We start from the raw sequence: 20,880 nt of genomic DNA on the forward strand, positions 1-20,880 counted from the left end.
GAAGTGAATGAATGAACTGGTATTGTGTTTTGCATATGGTGAATGTTTATATTCATGTTGGAGAAAGCAAAGCAGCAGGTTAACTAGTAGCTATTTCACTCTGGGCACATAATAACATAGGGCCCTTTAGTACTGACATTTGTGTGTGGATTGGATTAGTTCTGGCAGAAGAAGAGGCAACAAAGTTGGACCTTGGTCTGCAAATATGTCCACTAGATGTCACAATAGCAATTATTTGTATCTTTGTAGATGATGCTACATATGTAAAAAAAAAAAAAAAAAATCAAAGAAAATGAGCAAAGTATATAAATAACATCATGTAAATTGATTTTTGATGTTACTTTTTTAGATATAGATTGAAAATGAACACCAATGAGTTGACTGATGAACATTATCACATCATTTATTCAGAAAGTATAAATAAGGACAAATAAAGGTAGAATATTATTAACAGCAACATTTAAGTGTAAAAAAACAACAACATTATGATGTGTACATTTTCAGAATGTGCTTGTTCTATTTTTAAACAAAGAAAACAATCTGAAGTTGTCTTTATTTTGAAGTTATCGTGCCGTGATTGTACCAGTCTGGCCCACTTGGGAGTAGATTTTTCTCCATGTGGCCCCCCATCTAAAATGACTTTGACACCCCTGGACTAAATGTTTAGCTGGATGTAAACATCTAACATACATCTGTTGTTTTTCAGCCACTTACACACAAAGCCCCCTTTTATGGTCAGGATGTACACTCCTGACCCAGCACACACACGCAGACAGGGGGTAGGAATATAAAACTGATGGTTTGGCTTCTCCAAGGGAGGAGTGCCTCATCTTTTGACCTGACCTCCTCCATGTCCTGCAACCCTGAATAATGACGCTCGCTTGTAATAACGCAACTTTTGGCTCAGTAAAGTTAAAGTTAAAGTACCAATGATAGTCACACACACACACACTCGGTGTAGTGAAATGTGTCCTCTGCATTCGACCCATCCCCTTGTTCACCCCCTGGGAGGTGAGGGGAGCAGTGAGCAGCAGCGGTGCTGCACCCGGGAATCATTTTTGGTGATTTAATCCCCCAATTCCAACCCTTGATGCTGAGTGCCAAGCAGGGAGGAAATGGCTCCCATTTTTATAGTTTTTGGTATGACTCGGCTGGGGTTTGAACTCACAACCTTCCAGTCTCAGGGCGGACACTCTAACCACTAGACCACATGACTTCTGTCACACTTCTGCTGTGTAAGAGTTATTAACTTGACTGAAATATGCTATATATTGTGTGTATATGTATGTATATATATATATATATATATATATATATATATATATATATATATATATATATATATATATATATATATATATATATACACAAAAGCCAAAAGCAGTGAAATTGTCATGTTGTGTAAATGGTAAATAAAAAGAGAATACAACAAATCTTTTTCAACTTATATTCAATTGAATAGACTGCAAAGACAAGATATTTAACGTTCGAACTGGAAAACATTATTTTTTGAAAATATTAGCTCATTTGGAATTTGATGCCTGCAACATGTTTCAAAAAAGCTGGCACAAGTGACAAAAAAGAGTGAGAACGTTGTGGAATGCTCATCAAACACATATTTGGAACATCCCACAGGTGAACAGGCTAATTGGGAACAGGTGGGTGCCATGATTGGGTATAAAAGTAGATTCCATGAAATGCTCAGTCATTCACAAACAAGGACGGGGCGAGGGTCACCACTTTGTCAACAAATGCCTGAGCAAATTGTTTAAGAACAACATTTCTCAAGCAGCTATTGCAAGGAATTTAGGGATTTCACCATCTACGCTCCGTAATATGGTAAATGGTAAATGGGTTGTACTTGTATAGCGCTTTTCTACCTTTTTTTTAAGGAACTCAAAGTGCTTTGACACTATTTCCACATTCACCCATTCACACACACAAACACACACTGATGGCGGGAGCTGCCATGCACGGCGCTAACCAGGCCCATCAGGAGCAAGGGTGAAGTGTCTTGCTCAAGGACACAACGAACGTGACTAGGATGGTAGAAGGTGGGGATTGAACCAGGAACCCTCAGATTGCTGGCACGGCCACTCTCCCAACTTCGCCACGCCGTCCCCATATCATCAAAAGGTTCAGAGAATCTGGAGAAATCACTGCACGTAGTAAGCCATGATATTACGCACCTTGGATCCCTCAGACGGTACTGCATCAAAAAGCGACATCAGTATGTAAAGGATATCACCACATGGGCTCAGGAACACTTCAGAAACCCACTGTCAGTAACTACAGTTGGTCGCTACATCTGTAAGTGCAAGTTAAAACTCTACTATGCAAAGCCAAAGCCATTTATCAACAACACCCAGAAACGCCGTCGGCTTCGCTGGGCCTGAGCTCATCTAAGATGGACTGATACAAAGTGGAAAAGTCTTCTGTGGTCTGACGAGTCCACATTTCAAATTGTTTTTGGAAACTGTGGACGTGGTGTCCTCCGGACCAAAGAGGAAAAGAATCATCCGGATTGTTATAGGCGCAAAGTGTAAAAGGCAGCATGTGTGATGGTATGGGGGTGAATTAGTGCCCAAGACATGGGTAACTTACACATCTGTAAAGGAGCCATTAATGCTGAAAGGTACATACAGGTTTTGAAACAACACATGTTGCCACCTAAGCAACGTTATCATGGACGCCCCTGCTTATTTCAGCAAGAAGCCAGGTGTTACAACAGTGTGGCTTCATAGTAAAAGAGTGCATGTACTAGACTGGCCTGCCTGTAGTCCAGACATTAAAAATGTGTGGTGCAATATGAAGGCTAAAATATGAGACTTAAGCTGTAAATCAAGCAAGAATGGGAAATAATTCCACTTCAAAAATGTGTCTCCTCAGTTCCCAAACCTTTACTGAGTGTTGTTAAAATGAAAGGCCATGTAACACAGTGGTAAAAACTTTTTTGCAATGTGTTGCTGCCATTAAATTTTAAGTTAATGATTATTTGCAAACAAATATATATGTTTCTCAGTGTGAACATGAAATATCTTGTCTTTGCAGTCTATTCAATTGAATATAAGTTGAAAAGGATTTGTTGTATTCTCTTTTTATTTACCATTTACACAACGCGACAACTTCACTGCTTTTGGCTTTTGTACCGTATTTTCCGCACTATAAGGCGCACCTAAAAACCACAAATTTTCTCAAAAGCTAACAGTGCGCCTTATAACCCGGTGCGCTTTATTACGATTCATTTTCATAAAGTTTCGATCTCGCAACTTCGGTAAACAGCCGCCATCTTTTTTCCCGGTAGAACAGGAAGTGCTTCTTCTTCTACGCAAGCAACCGCCAAGGTAAGCACCCGCCCCCATAGAACAGGAAGCGCTACCGCCCGCCCCCGGAAGAAAAAGAAGCGCGCGGATATTTCGTTTCATTTCCTTTGTGTGTCTACATCTGTAAAGACCAGACTACAAAATGGCTCCTACTAAACGACACGCTTATAACGCAGAATTTAAACTTAAGGCAATAAGTCATGCCGAAGAACACGGAAATAGAGCAGCAGCAAGAGAATATAACATAAATGAATCAATGGTGCGTAGGTGGAGGAAGCAAGAAGATGACCTGCGCCAGGTAAAGAAGACAAAACAGAGTTTCCGAGGGAACAAAGCACGATGGCAACAGTTGGAGGACGAACTCGAACAGTGGGTTGTTGAGCAGAGAGCAGCAAGCAGAAGTGTCAGCACCATCACTATTCGAATGAAGGCAACAACGCTAGCAAGCGAACTTCACCTGGATGATTTTAAAGGTGGTGCTTCTTGGTGTTTCCGGTTTATGAAAAGACGCAATCTCTCCATCCGCACACGGACCACTATTTCACAGCAACTGCCTAACGACTTTAAAGAAAAGCTGGCTACTTTCCGTGCATATTGTAAAAACAAGATAGCTGAAAAAAAGATCCGGCCAGAGAACATTATCAACATGGACGAGGTTCCACTGACTTTTGATATTCCTGTGAACCGCACTGTTGATACAACGGGAGCACGTACGGTGAATATTCGCACCACAGGGAATGAGAAGTCGTCCTTCACTGTGGTTCTAGCTTGCCATGCTAATGGCCAGAAACTTCCACCCATGGTGATATTCAAAAGGAAGACCTTGCCAAAAGAGACCTTTCCAGCCGGCGTCATCATAAAAGCTAACTCGAAGGGATGGATGGATGAAGAAAAGATGAGCGAGTGGTTAAGGGAAGTTTACGCGAAGAGGCCGGGTGGCTTTTTTCACGCTGCTCCGTCCATGTTGATATACGACTCTATGCGCGCCCACATCACAGATGGTGTCAAAAAACAAGTGAAGCACACAAATACAACACTCGCCGTCATTCCGGGTGGATTAACCAAAGAACTCCAACCGCTGGATATTGGTGTCAACAGGGCATTCAAATCACGAGTGCGAACGGCGTGGGAAAAATGGATGACCGAAGGCGAACACACCTTCACTAAGACGGGCAGACAGCGCCGGACGACATACGCCAACATCTGCCAGTGGATTGTAAATGCCTGGGCAGATATTTCGGTCACAACTGTGGTCCGAGCTTTCCGGAAGGCAGGATTCACAGAACTGCTGCACAACAACAGCGACACTGAATCCGATGACTTCGAAGAGACGGAGCCGGCCATTTTGGAACCCACGCTTGCGCAACTTTTCAATTCGGACACCGAAGACGAAGAATTCGAAGGATTTACCGGTACGAATGAAGAATAACTTCAGAAAGTGAGCGCTATGTTTATTTTGTGTGTTGTGACATTAACGTTCGAGCAACATTACCGGTATGTTGCTATTGCTCTACACCATTTTGAATTTTACTATGTTTGTGATTGCACATTTGTACATTTTGGGACAGAGTTGTTAGAACGCTGGTTTTCAATATATTATTAAAGTTTGACTGAACTATCTGACTGTTTTTTTGACATTCCCTTTAGCGCAGCGTAGGCGCGGCTTATAGTCCGGGGCGGCTTATTGGTGGACAAAATTATGAAATATGTAATTCATAGAAGGTGCGGCTAATAATCCGGTGCGCCTTATAGTGCGGAAAATACGGTATGTTTGTTGGCTCTCAGGAAGTCTGCAGTGTGTAATATTCAGTGATGTTAAATAAAAAAAGCGAATATAAAGCGGTATATGTAAACATTTTTTTCAGTTTATTCTCATACACAACGTAATATTATTAAAAAAATTTGGTATTGATTTTTTCGTTATTATTATCTACCATTCTGTTTTAATATGCAAACAAACAGCAAGTTGTAATGATAGTGCACACTCTGCCACACTTTGTATTTATTTTGCTATGAAAAGCAGCATTTTAATGTTGACTCAAAATATGTTGCATGATAATTACGTGTCTGACATTTAAATTCAAGCAAACGGCCTGAAAATCAGTTGAACATTCAGTGAGTTATGCTGATTTTAATCACTGATAGACCTCTGTATCCATCCATCCATTTTATACCGCTTGTCCCTGTAATGCAGTGGTCCCCAACCTTTATGTAACTGCGGACCGGTCAACGCTTGAAAATTTGTCCCACGGACCGGGGTGTTATTATTATTATTTTTTATATATATATATTTTTTTTGTCATAAAAAAATACAATCATGTGTGCTAACGGACTGTATCCCTGCAGACTGTATTGATATATATTGATATATAATGTAGGAACCACAATATTAATAACAGAAAGAAACAACCCTTTTACTCAGTGGCCAAGTGGTTAGAGTGTCCGCCCTGAGATGGGTAGGTTGTGAGTTCAAACCCCGGCCGAGTCATACCAAAGACTATAAAAATGGGAGCCATTACCTCCCTGCTTGGCACTCAGCATCAAGGGTTGGAATTGGGGGTTAAATCACCAAAAATGATTTCCGGGCGCGGCACCGCTGCTGCCCACTGCTCCCCTCACCTCCCAGGTGGTGAACAAAAGGATGGGTCAAATGCAGAGGACACATTTCACCACACCTAGTGTGTGTGTGACTATCATTGCTACTTTAAATTAACTTGTGTGAATGAGTGTGAATGAGTGTGAATGGGGGAGGGAGGTTTTTTTGGGTAAGTGTACTAATTGTAAGTGTTTTTTTATTTTTTATTTTTATTTATTTATTTTTTTGGTACCGGTACCGGGCTGCACAAGAATTAGTTTTTTTTTTTTTTTTTTAGTTCTTGTGCGGCCCGGTACCAATCGATCCACGGATCTCGCGAGAGCAGAGTGGTACCGTCTTGTAACGTCAAGTGTGCGAACTGTCGTGAAAGCACATCGACGGAGAAAGACGTGAGAAGGACGCTAATAAGTCAGTCTTAATATTTGTTCTCCAGTTTGAAATATTTACGTCCTATAAAATACATCTTTGATTCTTTATTCAATGATAAAATTATCTCGATGTGCTAGAAGCACTTTGCTGCTTCTCGTGCTCGTTTATTGTTAGTTAGCCTAGCTCGCTAGTTAGCTTAGCTTGTTAGCTGCTAAGAGAAGTTATCAACACATCGCTAAGTAGAGATCAAGTGTGAGAGTAAAGTGTTGTGATTGTGTGAAAATGTCTACATTACACATGTTGAGAGCGTTGGTGGATCAGCGACTAACTGCTGCCGTTGAAGAAATATTTGTAGTGTTAGAAAGAACGATAGCAGAATACGAGGCGGAACTTTCTAGAACAAAGGAGGAGAACAAGCTACTATTGGACGCTGTTTTCAAGAAACATCAAGTTGTGTTACACAGAACAGGTTTGTTGACTTCTTACTCTCACATCTTTACTAACTTTATATTGACTAATAACAAGAAAATGACATTTTAATGTATAATATAATCACAATGACCGCAAACATTTAAGTGTCTTGTTTGCAACTTGCTTAAACGAAAACTAAAAATCAATGACTAGCTTGTTACTATTGGTAACACACATACAGGTAAAAGCCAGTAAATTAGAATATTTTGAAAAACTTGATTTATTTCAGTAATTGCATTCAAAAGGTGTAACTTGTACATTATATTTATTCATTGCACACAGACTGATGCATTCAAATGTTTATTTCATTTAATTTTGATGATTTGAAGTGGCAACAAATGAAAATCCAAAATTCCGTGTGTCACAAAATTAGAATATTACTTAAGGCTAATACAAAAAAGGGATTTTTAGAAATGTTGGCCAACTGAAAAGTATGAAAATGAAAAATATGAGCATGTACAATACTCAATACTTGGTTGGAGCTCCTTTTGCCTCAATTACTGCGCTAATGCGGCGTGGCATGGAGTCGATGAGTTTCTGGCACTGCTCAGGTGTTATGAGAGCCCAGGTTGCTCTGATAGTGGCCTTCAACTCTTCTGCGTTTTTGGGTCTGGCATTGTGCATCTTCCTTTTCACAATACCCCACAGATTTTCTATGGGGCTAAGGTCAGGGGAGTTGGCGGGCCAATTTAGAACAGAAATACCATGGTCCGTAAACCAGGCACGGGTAGATTTTGCGCTGTGTGCAGGCGCCAAGTCCTGTTGGAACTTGAAATCTCCATCTCCATAGAGCAGGTCAGCAGCAGGAAGCATGAAGTGCTCTAAAACTTGCTGGTAGACGGCTGCGTTGACCCTGGATCTCAGGAAACAGAGTGGACCGACACCAGCAGATGATATGGCACCCCAAACCATCACCCAACCATGCAAATTTTGCATTTCCTTTGGAAATGGAGGTCCCAGAGTCTGGAGGAAGACAGGAGAGGCACAGGATCCACGTTGCCTGAAGTCTAGTGTAAAGTTTCCACCATCAGTGATGGTTTGTAATGTATAAAACATAAAGCAGTTTGAATAATGAAAATTAAGTCTAATAAACAATCTTTGTTCTTCAACAACAACCACGTACTTCAGTACAACAGTTTGGCCAACAAAAATAAAGAGTGACACCTCTCACATCTAACACACAATCTTTGTGCCTCACTGACAACTCAGCCTGCGATCAATTGGATAAGATGACAAAACATTTGAGCTAGTATTGATGTTATTGGAACACTAACAAAGAAAGCAGTTAAATAAAGGAGGAGTGAGCATCCCAGTAAACAAACTACAGACTTTATAAAGAAGTTGTGACAAGGTTCCCCACACATCACCTGCTGCATGCTAACTCTCAGTCCCAGCAGCTGACGGAAGGACGCTAGCTTCAGGTTCAAAATGAAAGTGCAACATCAAATATTGTTCTCCTCCAACAGCATTGTGCTCTTAATCGCACACCGACACTCCATGGAAGTAGAAGCCATTGCAATGAAGTGAAACGAAGAGATCGGCTCCGTTAGCTCGGAGGGAACATTTTCAAAATAAAGTCCATGAAGTCACCGCCATGTCTCCCGAGCCGTACGACTCTAGTGAGCATGAGCAGACGCTGCGGCGCTTCAGTGTTCAGGAAGTAAGCAGTTGCGTAAAGTGCGTTGATAAATTACAGTTTTTCGGTCATTAAAAATGTAAACGTGTTACTAAACATCTGGAATTTCACCGCTGTGTATCATTATACCGTTTATTGTTACATCCATAGTCCATTAATAAGTAAAAAGTCAAGGGTGGTCACGGCATGTTCTTGCCTTAAATGCCGGTCAATTTTTTCGGGCATTATGGCAAGTCACAAGGGTGGTCACGGAAAATGCCACGGTTTCCGTGGTTAAATGTGAGCCCTGCATATATATATATATATATATATATATATATATATATATATATATATATATATATATATATATATATATATATATATATGTATGTGTGGGAAAAAAAATCACAAGACTATTTCATCTCTACAGGCCTGTTTCATGAGGGGGGGTACCCTCAATCGTCAGGAGATTTTTTCCCACACATACATATATATACTACGGTATCGAGCACTATTTTTTGGATAACCCTATTAAGACATATATATATATATATATATATATATATATATATATATATATATATATATATATATATATATATATATATATATATATATATATATATATATATATACATACACATATATAAAGGGACAAGCGGTAGAAAATGGATGTATTTATATATATATATATATATATATATATATATATATATGTTCTGCCATTGAACAGTCAGAGGCCAGGACTTCCTTAAAAGATTTGACAAAATTAATTTAGCAAAGGTCACAGGCAAAGTCATGCCCTGTCTACATTAAGCCGGATAACTCCTTAAACAAACAATTATTCAGCTTAAGCCCAGTGTCAGCCACACTAACCCATCGTTTAAGGTTCCGCTCCTTGGATAATTTGTTACACGGGTAAGTGCGTCGTGTATTTCTTGAATATCCACAACCTCACCCCGTCATATCTTCATATCTTTGGAACTTTAAAAGTATTTGAAAACATGACGTCTTAGAAGGACATACTTTTTAATACTTTCTGGGGAGTTGCTGGTAGATGTGGAACATGTGCAAGTAAGACCTATGCTGACCCACAGCATGTAGCAAATAAAGTAGAGGAATTTAATACAGTTATTTCTGTCAGGAGCTGGAATGCAGCTTAGTGACGAACGAGACCCCAAGGATGCAGAGACGGGAGGCAGACGCTGAGTAAAATAATATTATTTAATACAAACAAAAGGTGCACTCACATGAAGGGAAGAAAAGAACAGAAAACTCAACCACAAAAGGAGTGGGGGAAAACAAAAGAAGGCGAGTGCAGAAGTAAATGCGCAAGAGACGGAACTCATTTTGTACCGGAAACAACACGTGTATGCGAAGCAGAGATCCGAAGCTGTCTGGATGACAATCTGGACTGAAATAAGAGATTGATTGGCAACATGGTACAGGTTTGTCCCGTTTGCATATCAGGCAGTTGGTGTGGAAGCCTGTGAACAGCACGAGGAAGTGAAAAATACCAAATATGGGCACAGGACAGGAACTTATATACCACATACAGATAACAAGCAAACTTAAGTCCAAAACAGTTACAAAGATGTCACAATTTCCTCACTTTCGGACGAAGATATCAACCGCTATTCTCTCTGGTCGGTGGAACCAATCAGATATTAGAACCCGCCCACTGACTTTGATGGCTGAGTTTGAAAGATAAAATACATTTATGTATTTAAATTCATTTGTAATGAATTATCATATTAAGTAATTATTTAAAGATGTATTTATTTCAATCAATCAATTGTTTAATTTTGTCCAATTTGACCCTCCATATTTTTGGAACAGCAAGACTTCCACAATATGAACTCATTTAGCCTTTTCAAATCAAGAACACACTTATTCCAGAATGCTTATTCACTTTAATTTCAGCTATTTCTAGTTTCTTGTCTAAACTGACATTTTCTGTTTTATATTGTTCAATGTTGTAATGTTTGTATCGTCTCTAGAAAGGCACCTTATAAATAACATTGATTATTATTATTCGTATTATTCTTAAACAGAGGATTTGGTCCTTTCACATCATCTACAACCTTTTTTTCTTCCTGAGAACTACTCATTTTTTGTCATGTTTATTTTCATAGCTTCTTTCAAGCCAAACAAAGGAAATAAGATTATTTTGCCAGAGCACATTTGTATCACTACTAGAGGTATTTTGTCAAAAATAAAGGATTTAGCGTTTTATTAATATGACCAGCAACATTTCAATATATGTATTCTATATGTAGGACTTTACAATATTGCACTGCCATCTACTGGTGACTTTTGGCTACCACACGATAAATTGACGTGTAGGCGAGAGGCAGTAGCTTAGTTTCACTTTCACTTTGCCTTTTACCTAATTTTTCATTATCATCAGAATAAAACACAGGACTAAAATGTATCGTTTTATTGGTGAATAATACAACAATATACACATCATTTTAGTTAATGTAACAATTACAACAAAATAATAAAATTAATCATTTTATTACAAACAACAGTTTTAACAAAGTCAATAATGCAAAATAAATGTAGAAAATCAAAAAGTGATCACGCTCCTGATTTACTACAAAGCTTTGAGTCTTCTGCGCATGACACATCTCGCGAGAGCAGAGCAGTCATAGACGAGAGCAGAACCGTCTTGTAACGTCAAGCGTGCCAACTGTCGTGAAAGCACATTGACGCAGAAAGAAGCCAGAAGGACGCTAATAAGTCAGTCTTATTATTTGTTCTCCAGTTTGTAAAAATGTATGTCGTATAAAATACATCTTTGAGTCTGTAATTCAGGAAAAAACCCGTCTCGGTGAGCGAGAACCTTATCGTGCTAGCAAGTTTAGCTAGCTTAGCTTGTTAGCTGCTAACAAAGAGACGCGGATGTTATCAACACATCGCTAAGTAGAGATCAATTGTGAGTGTAAAGTGTTGTGATTGTGTGAACATGTGAGTGTAAAGTTTTGTGATTGTGTGAAAATGTGCGAAAGAACGATAGCAGATTACCAGGCGGAACTTTCTAGAACGAAAGAGAACAGTCAACTACTGGACGCTGTTTTCAAGAAACGTCAAGTTGTGTTACACACAACAGCTTTGTTTACTTCTTACTCTCACATCTTTACTAACTTTATATTTCATTATTAACACTTTTCTTCAATAGATGCTTTATCTTGTGGGGATGATGCAATGCTTTCATTTAGATTCTTCATGAAAACGAGACAGTTTGAGGTTGATGTTCCTCTCAGTTTGTAACAATGTGTGATTGATTGATTGAAGGAGTTATGAGAAGTTTGCATAGGAAAGGCTACATTTTCATCACGGTACACATTCACTGCTACAAGAAAGCCTGGGATGGTTTCAGTTGAAATATTTGTTCACTCACACAGATAGAACACAAAGTATGTAGAAAGTAGCAAAAAGACAACAATACTGCAAGAAAATTGCAGCAAAAGGCTTTGTATATTCCCAGTTACGAGTAGCCACAACCTGTAATGTCTTGTCAAAGCTGCTTTGAAGGAAGTAAAGGATTTACACTCCTTTATGGCTATTGATAGGGAGTTCCACATGTTGGCGGTATAGCAGGCAAACTAATTAGAACCTTTTTTGGAGTGAGATCTGGGTTGAATGTGACTTGTACAACTACCTCTGGTGTTATAATGGTCAATATATTTTGAAGTATCTAGACAGGTATATGGGTATTTTAGTGGTATGGTGTATCTTGTACCAACTGCAAGAAGATGTACTCTGTCACCTACCAAGAGCCTCCCCACTTCAAGGAAATGGTTGGCTGAAAGGTGAGCCCGAGATGGACGGTTGAGTAGAAGCCCAATCATTTTGTTTTGGGTTGTCTGGAGTTTGTTTTTCAGGGCTTTTAAGGCACGGTACCAAACATGAACTCTGTAGTCAAAGTGGGGTTAAATGAGTGCTTGTGTTAGAGTCGTAAGTGTATTTCTACCCACCAGCCGGGTGATCCTACTGTGTAAGAACTAGGGTTGTACGGTATACCAGCATTCATATAGTATTGCGATACTAATTAATCATATTCGGTACTATACCGCCTCTAAAAAGTACTACTACTATGATTACATCAATTTGTTTTGGCATCACATCTTCTTTCGTTTTTTAAACATGTATATTATGTTTATAAACTCAGGCAATACGTCCCTGGACACATGAAGACTTTGAATATGACCAATGTATGATCCTGTTACTACTTGGTATCAGTTTGATACCCAAATTTGTGGTATCATCCAAAAATAATGTATAGTATCCAAACAACAGAAGAATAAGTGATTATTACATTTTAACAGAAGTGTAGATAGAACATGTTAAAATAGAAAATAAGCAGATTGTTCAGTCTTGTTTGTTGAATTTATCGATGATATATGTAAAACCAGTGTTTAAGTTCACTTTGGAATTCAACAGTGAGGTGCACTTCCTCCTTTAGACAGCGGGAGGCAGCATTGCCTAGTTTACAGTAAGGAGTTCCTTTCAGGTCTACTTTAAGCTAGTTCGGTGACGCTTGCAAACGTTTTCATCTGCTCGAATCTTATGCCAAACAAAGTATCATCGGTATGTATCTTTGAGTAGTATGTTAATATTTGATTGAATTGTATTATTTAAAACTCACACACTCACCAAATACATGTTATACTGTAATGAAATCTAATTAATGTTATAATTTCACTTCCTGATTCTGACTTACATGCAACAATAAGTGAAAGTAAACATTTATTTTCAGTAACCAAAGTAGTCAACACATGAATTATTAAAAGAACATAAAGGTGGCTTGCTTTCTGTCAGCGTGTCGTAGATGGTCTCCAATTCCTAAAGAGGAATTGTTGATGGATATACTCCATAAAACAGCACATAGTAAAACATGTTTTGGCAAAAGTTTGTTTTGGCCTAGCCAACAAAATGACCACAAAAAAGTATTCTGCATGATGACAAAAACATACCATGAATGTTTTTTTTAAATGATTTTGGAATTAGATTTTTTTTATTACCATGATATTGAAGTTATGGTGATGACTATGTCATTAAAAAAATATGGTTAGGTTTAAAGATAAAGTTTAGGTGTCATAGACTGTATACAGAATAAAATATTTACACACATTATATCAGTTAGTGTAAAGTTAAGAATGCCTCAATCAATGCTGCATTGTACTTATAAAAAAACTTGCTCCTCATCAAATTTCCAAGTCTGTTTTTGTACTCACTTTTGAATTAATTTTAGTGGCTGGGACAAAAGGAAGTATTTCCCGTGTTTTTATTGGTTGTTTTGTTACACATTTTTAAAACAACACATAAAAGAACACAAATAATGTCATTGTGTTAATAGTGTCAGTCCAAAACTATTTCTATTCTCTCTTTATCTTATTTACTTATTTACCCAACAGACGTTCAACAGCCCCTTCACATTAAAGAGGAAGAGGATTATCCACAGCCCACGAACATTAAAGAGGAAGATAATGATCCACAGCCCACCCACATTAAAGAGGAAGAGGAGGATCCACACATGAAAAAGGAAGAGGAGGGAGAGTGTGTTGTAGGGCAGAAGGAGGATGATGTCAGCAAGTTTCCACTGACTGTTGCTGTGAAGACTGAAGAGCATGAAGACAAAGCACCTGAGTCCTCACAGCTTCATCACAGTCCAAGTAAGCACATATCATTTTATTCTCAGGGCATTCAATCCATCACAACTGGACTGTTCACTTTGTCTTAGAAGACTCATCCAAGTAGGCTTCATCACTTCATGCTCATACACTTCAAGTCTTAAATCTAATCATTGGAATTTAGAGGGGAACTGCACTTTTTGGGGGAATTTTTCTATCGTTCACAATCATTATAAAAGACATGATGGTTGATATATATTGTTTTAAAATCACATTCTAACTCATAAATGTAAATAAGCCAATGGGAGGTCCTCTATAACCATCCAAAAAGTGCCAACAATACTCCATTTGCATTTTGTGGGTGAGCTCCTTTCTCACCTCGGTGCTGGTAAAAGATTATTCCAGATCATGAATCGTGCCTCTCACCTGGATAGCAGAAGGATGAGGATGTACTCTGACAAGTTGATATCGTTTGACAGCCAATTTAGACCCAGCAATGGCGAACGACACAAAAAGACACTTGACGTCACCCCCCTTTTCCGTGCGACGATTATGAATCATTCTTCATCTAAATGGAAATATAACGAGATTCTATCAGTCTGCGTCATAGTGACAGCAGACCTTGTACAGTAAGTGATGTTTTATTATGTTTGTTGGCTCTCAGGAAGTTTGCAGTGTGTAATATTCAGTGATTTTTATTATTTAGTTTTTATTTAGTTTTTATTTAAGCAGGTAAAATCCCATTGAGATCAAATATTTATTTTCCAAGGGAGACCTGGCCAAGAGGGCAGCAGCAAGGTTACATTAAAAACAGTAAACAACACTTAAAACATCAAATGTACAACATTAAAACTTGCTGACATAACACATGTGCATACAGACAAGGTAGACTGCAATCCTTTCACAGAAGCTTTAAACTCATTTAATGTAACAAGGGTTTGAAGTTGAATATTGGATTGTAGGTTATTCCAAGCCTTCGCTGCTGAAAACCTAAATGCTTTCTTGCCCAGTTCAGTTCTTACTTTGGGGACGACAAATTGCAGAACATTCATTGAACGAAGACTGTGACTTCCTTGTTTCTTTGTAAAAATACAAGACAGATAAGATGGGGTGATACCCAGAATGGTTTTGTCGATGAACATATACCAATGATTGAGGCGCCGAGAACATACAGATGTCCAGTTAACCATTGAGTATAACACACAATGGTGAGTAAGTTAACCATTGAGTATAACACACAATGGTGAGTAAGTTAACCATTGAGTATAACACGCAATGGTGAGTAAGTTAACCATTGAGTATAACACACAATGGTGAGTAAATTGGTGATGAATCTCAGTGCCCCGTGGTACACACTATCCAGCTTGTGGAGACAACCAGCAGTAGTATTCATGTACAACACATCTCCATAGTCAATAACAGGTAAAAAGGTTGTTTCCACCAATTTCTGTTTCACAGTAAAAGAAAAGCAAGACTTGTTTCTATAATAAAATCCCAGTAAAAGTTTCAGTTTTTTTTTTAAAAAACATACTGAATGTGCTCCTTAAAACTCAAGTGGTCATCAATTAAAAATCCTAAATATTTAAAAGAAGATACTAACACAATTTTTTGCCTTTTTCTTGTTCAAATGTTCTCACACAGTGCTGATATTACAGTTTTTGATGTGGTAAAGAACATACACTTTGTTTTCTCTGCATTTAAAAGCAGTTGAAGATAGCAAAGTTGTTCTTGTACTCTGTCAAATGCATGTAGTAGATATTTAAAGGCCTCAGCAGGAGTGGGTGCTGTGCAGTATATGACAGTATCATCAGCGTAGGAATGGAAAGTTGAGTTCGGAATATTCTGTCCAAGATGATTAATTATTAATTAATAATGGACCCAACACAGAACCCTGAGGGAAACCCTTTTCCACTTGCATTACGTCCGAGATGGAACCCTCTATCTGAACAGCCTGAGTTCTACTTGTGAGATCATTTGCAAACCATCCAACTGCTTGCTGAGAAAAACCAATAGCTGAAAGACGTTTGATTAAAATGACATGATCAACAGTATCAAATGCCTTTGAAAAGTCAATAAAGAGGGACAGACAGCACTGCTTCTTGTCAAGAGCTTCAGTTACATCGTTTATAAACTTCATAGCAGCAGTAACAGTACTGTACTGTGATTTCTGCCAAAACCTGACTGAAATGGTGACAGAATAAAGTTGGTGTCCAAAAAGTATTTTATCTGTTCACTGATAAGGGATTCAAGCACTTTTTCCAGAACAGCGAGTTTAGAGATCGGTCTGTAATTATTTAGATTACTAGGGTCACCTCCTTTTAATAGGGGGATAACAAAGGCAGATTTCCAATCCAAGGGGATTTCATTTGAAATTAGAGTAAGGTTAAAAATGTTATTCAGTGGTCCAGCTTTAATTTCAGCTGCCAACTTTAGGAAGAGTGGCTCCCACTTATCTGAGCCAGCTGGCTTTCTAGGTTTAAGTTGTTTTAGAGCCCTCATGACCTCTGTTGTGGTAAAGGGCGTAAAGTTAAAAACCTGGGTATTTTCAACGGTTCTTTCCGGAGTTAGCGGAACTTCAGTAAAGTTGTCAGAATTATAGAGAAAACCAGAGGAAATAAAATGATTATTATAATGACTACCCATTTCTCACGGATAAATCATGCAGGTAAGGTTGGATTTTATCATTCAACTTTGCGTCTTGCGAGGACGTCCATGTAAACAAACAAGGACTAGGACCCCACATCTGCCACCCGTGACTGCATATCCATTTAACTAACTAACTATTATTCAATCATCACCATATTTCATGTTTGTCCTGTTGTTGGTTAATAAAAGTTCACAACCATAAAAGACTTCCAGTAAGATGTGTAATAAGAGCTATAAATTATTTAGATATGATAGTTTTTATGCATATATTTGATTAGGCCAACCTCACATCATGTGGATGGTTGGCATAAGAGCTGCAAAGTAAAATACAGTAACACCTCATTTGTTCTGCAGACGTCCAGCGGGTGTCAGCGGGGAGTCATGAAGAGGAGTGGCACACCAGTGTGGGACAGAAGGAGCTACAGGCCCCCTCCCACATTAAAGAGGAGCAGCTTCATGATGAAGATGAAGCTCAGTCCTTACAGCTTCATCACAGTCAAAGTGAGGAGAACAGAGGGGCGGAGCTTGTAAGTCAACACATCACAGAAGCTGATGGAGAACATTGTGAAGATATCAAGTCAGAACCAGACAGCATCTTTGCTCCACTGTCAGACATGGACCACATGATGTCACACTCTTCTGATCACAGTGACCACATCCAAAAACCTTTGGAGAGTAAAAATGACTCTAAAAGTGATACGAGACATCACACTAACAACAAACACTTTGACTGCTCTGAATGTGGGAAATCATTTAGAAAGAAGAGTCATTTTACAGTACACATGAGAACACATACTGGGGAGAAACCTTTTACTTGCTCTGTTTGTAAGAAGAGTTTCTCCACAAAACCTAACTTGACCACACACATGAGAACACACACTGGAGAGAAACCTTTTACTTGCTCTGTTTGTAAGAAGAGTTTCTCCAGAAAGCTTGACATGACCACACACATGAGAACACACACTGGAGAGAAACCTTTTACTTGCTCTGTTTGTGCTAAAAGATTCAATATTAAAAAATACATGATATATCACATGAGAACACACACAGGTGAGAAACAATTTAGTTGCTCTGTTTGTAAGAAGAGTTTCTCCAGAAAGCATCACATGACCACACACATGAGAACACACACTGGAGAGAAACCTTTTGCTTGCTCTGTTTGTAAGAAGAGTTTCTCCAGCATGAAATGCATGACCACACACACGAGAACACACACTGGAGAGAAACCTTTTAGTTGCAGTGTGTGTGATGAAACATTCAGGTTTAAGTATCAGTTCAGTAAACACAAGTGTGTAACAGTCATGGAAGCTGCAGGGATGTCCATCCATCCATCCATCCATTTTCTACCGCTTATTCCCTTCGGGGTTGTGGGGGGCGCTGGAGCCTATCTCAGCTACAATCGGGCGGAAGGCGGGGTACACCCTGGACAAGTCGCCACCTCATCGCAGGGCCAACACAGATAGACAGACAACATTCACACTCACATTCACACACTAGGGACCATTTAGGGTTGCCAATCAACCTATCCCCAGGTGCATGTCTTTGGAGGTGGGAGGAAGCCGGAGTACCCTGAGGGAACCCACGCAGTCACGGGGAGAACATGCAAACTCCACACAGAAAGATCCCGAGGTCGGGATTGATCTCTCGACTACTCAGGACCCTCATATTGTTAGGCAGACGCACTAACCCCTTCCCACCGTGCTGCAGGGATGTAAAAACACTTAAACAGTGATTGTGCTAAATGTAGTTTAAAAACACAGCATGTTTAATATGAATGTATATTTGTTGTTGTATGTAGTGCTTCTCATCTTCTAGTCTTATATGTTGTCCTGTACTTACTTTTTAAGTTGTGTGCATGTATTGAGTATTATATATGTAGCTACTATTTTATTTTATTTTCTCATTGTTTAAAGAGATTGCATCTTATTTTTTTAATTTGTTTTTTTGTGTGTCTTATAAAATTACACATTTTTTCGATTGTATTTTATTGATGTTATTATCCAATTAAAAGTATGAATGAATAAAATGGTTAACAAAATGTGGACTCTGGTAGATTAGCAGCATTGTTACATCATGGATGTTAACTACTGCAAAACATCAACAAAGAAGAAAAATGCTGAAGTTAGCAACACATCACTGAACTTTAGAGCCATCGTGAGTGGAGTTGCTTGTTTTTATTGCTGCATTTGTACTTATTTCACCTCACATCTTCACTTTTAATCCTAAAGTCTTCTTCACATATATTGTTGTAGGCTTCTAACATTTATGTTTCTGATGTGTGTGTGTAGTCTGTGGAAAGGGTTGTTGTCCCTTGTGGATCCAATTGTTCACTTGCACACATACATCTTCATCATCATCATCATCATCACTGGTCCGCTACTGGACGAAATCTTAGCATTAATGTTTTAATATAAGTGTGACCTCATTATTCCTTGATAATAAGACTAAAAATACAGATTTAAGCACTGTATTAGAGTGCCTCTTGTAGTACTCCAACTCGCCACACTGAGAAGTGGGGGCGATCAAGAGCTAGCAGATGCATGTAACTATCATGTTTTATCAGCGAGGAAGACAGCATTTGTGTTTACTTTTTTGTCAGATCCAAGTTTTAATGCTCTGCTGAATAAATGAATCACTATGGCTGCCAATATGGAGGATTATTTATATATTTAAGATCAAATACTTCTCTTAACAGGTAGAAAAATGACACCACAATAAAAGTGAAACAGCAGCAGGACTCAGTAAATATTTTATTAATTGACTAATTAATAAACTATAAAGAGTAACATGACAGTGTATATTTCACAAGAGTTGACTAAAAAGTGTAAAATGGGAATGCTACATAAAATGCTTAACATAGACTGATACTGATACTGTGTAATCATTTATTTGTCCTAACATTATTTTGGGATATAAATTGATGTCCCCCCAATGTTAAACTCATTTCTAGGCTCACTGTGTGAAGACTGGAGGTTAATGTACTAATAAAGTAAAAAGATGTAGCACAAATGATGTGTATATATGTTAGCCAATAACAAGTCCGTCTGTAAGGCACACAAACACATTTATTCAACATCGTTATGATGTAACATGGAAGATGCTAACGTTAAGCTAACTAGCGAGGTGATGCTGTGAAGAGCTGCTCCGCAAAGTTGGCATACAACCAAAACATACTTTAAAATGTTATTATTAATGTTCACTTTCAATGTATTTATTTGGAACATGTCAACACTTTACAAGCACAACTTTTGCTCAAGTGATCAAGCGTCCAACATGAGTGGAAGAAGCAGAGCTTGTCTGGTCCCCCCCAGTGTAAAAACTAAATGCTTGTCTGGTCCCCCCCAGTGTAAAAACTAAATGCTTGTCTGGTCCCCCCCCCAGTGTAAAAACTAAATGCTTGTCTGGTCCCCCCCCAGTATAAAAACTAAATGCTTGTCTGGTCCCCCCCAGTGTAAAAAGTAAGTGCTTGTCTGGTCCCCCCCAGTGTAAAAAGTAAATGCTTGTCTGGTCCCCCCCAGTGTAAAAACTAAATGCTTGTCTGGTCCCCCCCAGTGTAAAAAGTAAGTGCTTGTCTGGTCCCCCCCAGTGTAAAAACAAAATGCCACTCAATGATGTGTTGAGTTGAGTTGAGTGTATTTATTTCTATGTGACATTTAAAACAAGCTCAGTTGGCCAAAGTGCTGTACAGACATAAGACATAAGGTGCACATAGTGTCACATTAATATGGTAACACAGGAGGATGAATACAATACAATAGTAAAATATACCTTAAAAGAAGTGCAGAATATATCACTAAAATACTAAAATGTAATAAATAAATAAAAAGGATAAAAGAAGAAATAATTCAAAACAGCCAAGATGCTGCCTAACTGGATTTGAACGCCAGGGAGTAAAAATATGTTTTAATATTGAAATAGTCTCAGAGACTGGGAGGATCTAATAGATAGTGGAAGGTTGTTCCACAGTCTGGGCCCTGCCACTGAGAAGGATCCATCTCCTCTGGTTTTTAGCCTCGTTCTTGGGACAGCCAGGAGGAGCTGGTCTGAAGACCTCAGGGTCCTGCTGGGTTAGGTTTAGGGTTACCCTAACCCCCTACTGTACTGTTTACTTGTTGAAATACCCTTTTTAGAGCAAATATCTACCCACATGGCCACTTTGTTGCTGCCACAAATGTATTTCAAGTAATATTTGATATTGTCACACAGGGGCATCACTAG

The 20,880-nt window shown here is 38.6% G+C and overlaps 1 protein-coding gene across 1 annotated transcript; it reads left to right on the forward strand.

Moving 5' to 3' along the window:
• The first annotated feature begins 6,494 nt into the window (after window positions 1–6,494).
• On the forward strand, window positions 6,495–20,709 carry LOC140680158 (uncharacterized). The gene is made up of 4 exons (XM_072916533.1): window positions 6,495–6,757; window positions 13,801–14,058; window positions 17,017–17,903; window positions 20,674–20,709. Exons 1-4 carry the CDS (start codon window positions 6,571–6,573, stop codon window positions 20,707–20,709), a joined length of 1,368 nt encoding a protein of 455 aa, XP_072772634.1. The 5' UTR covers window positions 6,495–6,570.
• Window positions 20,710–20,880: the final 171 nt, after the last annotated feature.

This window comes from Nerophis lumbriciformis, linkage group LG28, assembly GCF_033978685.3.
Source record: "Nerophis lumbriciformis linkage group LG28, RoL_Nlum_v2.1, whole genome shotgun sequence".
NCBI classification, from domain to species: Eukaryota; Metazoa; Chordata; class Actinopteri; order Syngnathiformes; family Syngnathidae; genus Nerophis; species Nerophis lumbriciformis.

What these genes read in the sequence shown, in the direction of transcription:
- LOC140680158 (XM_072916533.1), top strand. Translation starts at nt 6,571, where the DNA reads ATGTCTACATTACACATGTTGAGAGCGTTGGTGGATCAGCGACTAACT. An exon ending in AGTTGTGTTACACAGAACAG is followed by an intron (nt 6,758 to 13,800) that starts GTTTGTTGACTT and finishes TTTACCCAACAG; the next exon opens with ACGTTCAACAGCCCCTTCAC. An exon ending in AGAAACCTTTTAGTTGCAGT is followed by an intron (nt 17,904 to 20,673) that starts GTGTGTGATGAA and finishes TCTGGTTTTTAG; the next exon opens with CCTCGTTCTTGGGACAGCCA.